General features: G+C 42.4%; 1 protein-coding gene across 1 annotated transcript; it reads left to right on the top strand.

Annotated features, from left to right (window-relative positions):
• The first annotated feature begins 3,914 nt into the window (after positions 1–3,914).
• LOC147462631 (ENHANCED DISEASE RESISTANCE-like protein (DUF1336)) lies at positions 3,915–5,622 on the top strand. Its single transcript, XM_086484624.1, has one exon. The coding sequence runs from the start codon at positions 4,157–4,159 to the stop codon at positions 5,096–5,098; it is 942 nt and encodes a 313-aa protein (XP_086340750.1). The 5' UTR covers positions 3,915–4,156; the 3' UTR covers positions 5,099–5,622.
• The last annotated feature ends 465 nt before the right edge of the window (positions 5,623–6,087 follow it).

The following is a 6,087-nucleotide window of genomic DNA, read 5'->3' as shown; positions in this document are numbered from 1 at the left end:
GATGGATTGGGAGTTGAGAGTTCTCCACTCAGTCAATGTAACTCAACTCACTCCCAACCAAATGAATGCACAGTGGCATCTGCAATCATTGCCATACCCTTTGATCAAGGTAGAGCTATTACAGGTCAAAGAAAGAATATACAAGGATATGCAGACAGAAGGCACAAGGAATGTCCACCCCAAGTGGAGAAAGAGCTGGTTGAACAAGAATCCAAGATATCTGATTTTGTTTAAAAGAGCACCTACCACACTACAGAGAGACCCAACCTTTTGTCCTGTACCAAGGGTAAGGACATGGCAAGCATATGAAGCATTGAGAAAGAAGCGGCCTACATGACTGAACTATCCACGATCGCTAGCTCCATAGCAGGGAACATCGACAGAGGAATACATGGGAAAAACCCTAACGGGTTCCATGACTTTTTGCTATACAAGATTTGCAGAATGCTTCTCATATGTATTCAAGATTTTTACGAGCCAGAGCAAGCAGAAACACCATGGATGTCATTCCTCGAAGGCAATAAGGGTCTATGTTATGACGTAAGTGGCCAGCCTTCCGAAGAAGTCCTTTACAGCTTCTACGCCCGATGCATGTTTTTGCCCTCTAGCAATATGTTGGCGTTTGATGAAGCATTCCATACAGGTTTCTTCACTTAGCGAACGAAGATATTTGGGCCAGTGATTAGTAACCTCACATCCAGATTTGTTGGCTATTCAGCTATTGAGCTTAAAAACAGAGTCACCATGCAGTTCTTACAAGTTCATGACAAAGAGAAGAATCAAATATGAGAAAGCATTACACGCGCTTAAATACCGCCTCACCAGTCGTCAATCCAAAGACTACTTCAAATCCATGAAGCTAAGTCAAGATGCGAGGATGGGGGAATGTTAGCAGCAATATAACTCGGACAACATTTTTCGGAGCTTTTATTGTAAAAACGCTTATTATTTTGATCAATCGGGAATGTTGTAACTCCTACTTTCCAGATAAACAATGTAATTGATGAGCCGAGGCTACAAGCTTCCAGATTGTATCAACCTTCTTTAGTTAGAGCTCCCAGATTATTAGTTTTGACCACAAAAACCTTGACTAAGGTATAAAAGCCAATTTTTGTAAGTTTTTCATAAGTTTTGGATAATAGAAACAAAGCGTGAGCTAACGGCACCCACTTCTCTCCTTCTCGCGCTTCCTACCCCCTTCCCGGTTGTCACATTGCAGTGTAGTCTGTTGCATTGCAACCGCAGGTAAGAGCTCTACGCATTGACGTAAGCATTTCATGGTAATCCGTAGCTTTTGGCGTCGTCGACCCGCAGCCTAATTTCATCATAAGTAGAATTTAAGCTTCAAAATCATAAACTAAGTATAGGCGGGGTATATGGGGCACTATTGCTAAGCATTTAGATGCATTTTGGGTCGAAAACGACTAGGTCAAAAACTCACTTCTGTTAATAATTGCGATTTTTGACTTGACCTAAAGTGAGATTTGAAACCATAAGCATGTGTGTTTAGGTCTCATAAACATGTCCTAGAAGTTTCGTAATGTTTGGATGTCGTTTGATACTGCAACGGATGTAATTTGTTTGTCGATGAGCAATTAGCTGTCATTTAAATGTAGAGTGAGTTAGATGCGAGCTGTTTGTTGTTTTCCAAGAGATTGACAACCTCTTGTAGCCTCTATGCACTAGTCGAGTCAGCTTTGTCCCATGGATTGACAATTATATTCGTGGTTCTTTCTATGTTTGCAATAAGATAGGAGTGAGGTTAGACACCCGTCCCACACAAAGATTGAGGAAAACTTGACACATCAAGTAAAGAAAGCGACTTCTACTTCATACATAAATATATGAATGTAGATACGCTTTATGAACACTCCTCAATTTGGTTTCAACGGCTATATTTGAAGCCATTTTGATCGTCAAACTTTGCTAAATGAACAATTTAATCACCTTCTTACACATACGTTTTTTGCTCATTTTTGTCCCTAACATGCTTGGTCTAGTTTTTCCTCATCAGACTGCTTAGTATGTCTCTCCTTGATCTTGGAGGAATCTACTGCTCACAAGACACCATCTAGTTGTGGTTCTTGCAATCTATCCGTGTGATTGGTACAACATACTATAGCTTCCACAACGTAGACAAATGAGAGTGGATTGTTATGGACAACGTTTGCGGTGCAAACTTCTTAGCCTAACCCTCGAGGGGTCCACCTCATAATGTAAGTGTAGCACATGAGTTCGAAAAGAGGGCTTTTCATAATTCAAATAGTTACATAATTATATTTTTGGAAGGGTTAAAAAATAGAACTTTTATAAAAAGCTACAGGTTTATGAAGGAAAAGGGATCAATTAATTTAGGGTGAACTGTATGTGTAGAGGGATTGTCAAAATACGTTTTGAATGCACGTGCTATAAGTGAATTTTGGAAGGTGGACTCCGTGATGCTTGAGCTCCTAGAGTTTTTTGTGGATCAATCGCTTGGCCATGTTGGGTTGCAATTTCTTCCTTTTTTCTTCATATGAGTGACCACAGATCTTCATTAGCAAGATTGGACATTAGCATGCTTAATGACACTCCTTTACAACTATTGCGCATATCTTACGAGTACTTTTTGCAGTTGTCCACATTACTTGTGACAGAGTCTTACTTCGAAGGTTCTTGGGTGGTTGTTGTCATTTCCTATTTGTCAACGGACATCCCAACATATATCTTTATTGTCAGTCTCACATCTTCAGCTTCTGGCGGTTTGTTCAACATCACGTGTGAGAGAGGGTGTTAGAGTTTACACCACTTTGCTGTTTCACTATGGTTTAAGGCATGCTTATATGTCTAATGTTTCTCTAGGACTAGCCACACACTGGTTTTACATTTAGGCTGCATTTGGTCCTAGTCGAACATTTGGTTTGATTCCTCATTTTTTGTCCAACCACTCATCTAGGCCCATTTTTCCATACGTGTCTCTATATTATTCATTTATGGCTTGATCTTGTTGTGACTTGGTATATAGGCAGGGAAGCCTATTCTCACACTAGTTGTATATGTTGGCCCTTGAGGCTTGTAGGCCATGATGGCGATGAGGGCTATTTATCCCCCTTCCTCCCTCTCTCTCTCTCTCTCTCTCTCTCTCTCTCTCTCTCTCTCTCTCACTCACACACACACACACACACACACACACACACACACACACACAATTTTAACCTTGAAAATAAAGCCAATGAAATGCCACCCCCTTTGCTTGAATCTCTTCTCGTATAATCTCATCATATAGGTAGTGTGCTTAGAGACAAGAGAGAGCATCTAGATAATATATTCTCGACAAGGTGCTTGTGTATCTACCTCTCAAGATGAGTAGACTCTTTCCACATCACACATAGACATCATCATATTCACATGGATTTGCCTACATGGCTTGACCCATCACAATCTCGAGGCGTGAATAAGATGCTACTACAATAGCGCAGTGTCCAATCCTTGCTAGCAGTGATTGGCCCACCTCGATGGAGGCACAAATTGATAACAAAGATCCCTCGAGCACTCTCAATTTGAGGGTGGAGAGGCCAAATCAAAGAAAGTTCTTAAACATAAGCTTAAGAAGTAGGTTTTGTTGGCTCCTTTTCTTTACTTTTCTATATCCAAGGCTCTTCTCCTTTTCTCTTAAAAACTTCTTTCTTTAATACAATTTTCTACACTTTCTATAGGAAAACAAAGTAAAGAGTCGCATTGGCATAAAAAAATAGTTCAATGAAATTCAAAACAATCTAATGAAATGGACCCATGTGAGACTCTTTTACAAAGCAAATTAACAGAGAAATGTAAACTCAGTGTACTTCACATCTAATGTATAGGTATGCCTAATAACTCCCTTCTTCACTAAGGCTTATATTAGAAAGCCAAGAAAATTGGAAGCTCTGGAAGGGGGTCGGCTTTGGCATGTGCTACATTTACCTATTCTTACATCCAGCTTGGTGCTCGTTCACCGTGGTACCAGTTCTGAATTAGCTTTCTTGTCCAATCATTTCTTTCACAGGCACACGATCTCTCCTCCGTCTGCGTGTGTTGTTGGCGCCCCTCCCCCGTCTCTCTCTCTCTCTCTCTCTCTCTCTCTCTCTCTCTCTCTCTCTCTCTCTCTCTCTGCGTGTGACTTTCTCCATCGAGGAAGATGATGGCGGCTGCTGATGAGGACGCTAAGGACCCAGATTGGGTGGAACGTTTGCGATCGGAAGGAGTCGTCCCCTTGCAGGCCCCTGATGAATGCGATGCAGGCTGGGCTTCCCCTCCTGGCCATAACTTCCTGGTTCGCGGCCCTGATTACTTCGCCACCAAGATCAAGGTCCCTGCTGACGATTGCCTCCTCAAGCCCCTCGCCTTCGACTGGATCAAGAGCTCCTCCAAGATACACGAAGTACTTCAGCATCCCAACTGCCGCGTCCACACAGCTATGCAAAAGGTATGCCTTCCTGTTGATGGTGTCTCCCCTTTCTTTTGGGCTTTCAACCTTCAAGTGCCCAGCAAAGAGAACTACAGTGCTGTCGCCTACTTCGTCTCCCTGGATCCAATTCCAGAGGACTCCCTGATGGGTAGATTTATACATGGTGATGATGCTTTCCGAAACTCTCGCCTTAAGCTCATCGCCAACATCGTCAATGGACCTTGGATTGTCCGGGCGGCGGTTGGTGAGCAAGCAATCTGCATTTTGGGCAAAGCTGTGTCTTGCAAATATCATCAAGGAGACAACTTTATGGAGGTGGATGTGGATATTGGTGCTTCCATCTTGGCGAACGCAGTTGTTCATCTCGCTTTAGGGTATGTGACAACACTCACTGTCGACCTTGCATTTCTCATTGAGAGCCAGGTAGATGAGGAGCTTCCTGAGAAACTCCTTGGGACTCTTCGTTTTGCAAATCTGGATCCTGCCTCTGCCGTTTCCATTGATGTCGCAGAGGAAGAAGTTTTTGAGGATGCTGACGAGACTGTTGTTGAAGCGGCATCTGCTTCTATGACTAGCAGATGGTGGAAATCCTTCAGCACTTACATCAATGGGGAAGAGCCCCCTCCTGGTAGTGCAAAGAATGGATCCGAGTCTTCTGAAGAAGAAGGTTAGGTAGGAGCCTGAGTAGAGACCTGAGCTCCATAGTGGTGTAAAAAAATTATTCTTAGAATGATTCTTGTCATTGATTGTTGGCCGATTGGCTTAAAAAAAGCGTCTTAAGCAGATCTTTACTCAGATTTTGGCCGTTTAAAGTGCTGACAAGTGTGCCCGATGAGATTTTTGCTTCACCTGCTGATTTTCTCTGGGGCCAGGCACGGCAGGCAGGTTGCTGTCTTTTCCTGTTTCTTTTTCTAAACAATCATCACGGTTATCATCAACAAAGATAAGTTATTGGAGTAACAGCCAAGATTACATCTTGGATCAAGCTTTAACCCTTTGAAAGCATGCAACTCAGAAAGACTGGTGCTTAAACCTAAATAGTGTATGAGATTTATTGGAGGGCATCGCTTCAGTTGCTCTCTAAGAAGTGAGAGTTTAGCCTTTGGTTTAAGGATGGACAAATTCCGATGTCATGCTCGATTGGCCCATAGTCGATCTCAAGCTGATTATCTGTCGATCATTGTGACATTACATTCTTTGTGCTGTGTATGTTAAGTGATTAGTTATGATTGGAACGATGGCTGCTAATGTAGCGTGGTTCCATCAATTCAACCGGTGGAACCAAGCATATGATGCTGATGTGACAGGTGTGCGTGTAGAGATTTTAAAAGGTTTTAGTACTTTTCAGCCTGCTTAGTATGATATTGCCCAGAAATTAGCCAGATTCTCTGTGAGTTCCTTTGCCAGATAGGCATGCAATATAATACAGAGGTTTTCAATTCGGTGCTTCATGAAACCCACACACGTTATAAGGGATTCTTCAGGGCTAGAGGCTTTTGATGTGGCTGTACTAGAGACCAGAAAATCTGTGCTGGGTTGCCTTCTCCTACATGGCAATGAATGGAATCTTTTGAATCTGCTATTGTAATGATTGAAAAGCATTGCTGGATGATTTGGTTTGGTACTGAGCTCTTACCATACCGCTCTATTTTGGCAAATGT

The sequence above is a fragment of the Adiantum capillus-veneris genome, chromosome 2 (assembly GCF_014529385.1).
Source record: "Adiantum capillus-veneris isolate H3 chromosome 2, ASM1452938v2, whole genome shotgun sequence".
NCBI classification, from domain to species: domain Eukaryota; kingdom Viridiplantae; phylum Streptophyta; class Polypodiopsida; order Polypodiales; family Pteridaceae; genus Adiantum; species Adiantum capillus-veneris.
Note: the sequence above shows the minus strand (reverse complement) of the source record. Positions and strands in the feature narration are given on the sequence as shown.

Excerpts from the sequence above, each read along its gene's own strand:
- LOC147462631 (XM_086484624.1), top strand. The coding sequence starts at position 4,157 with ATGATGGCGGCTGCTGATGAGGACGCTAAGGACCCAGATTGGGTGGAA.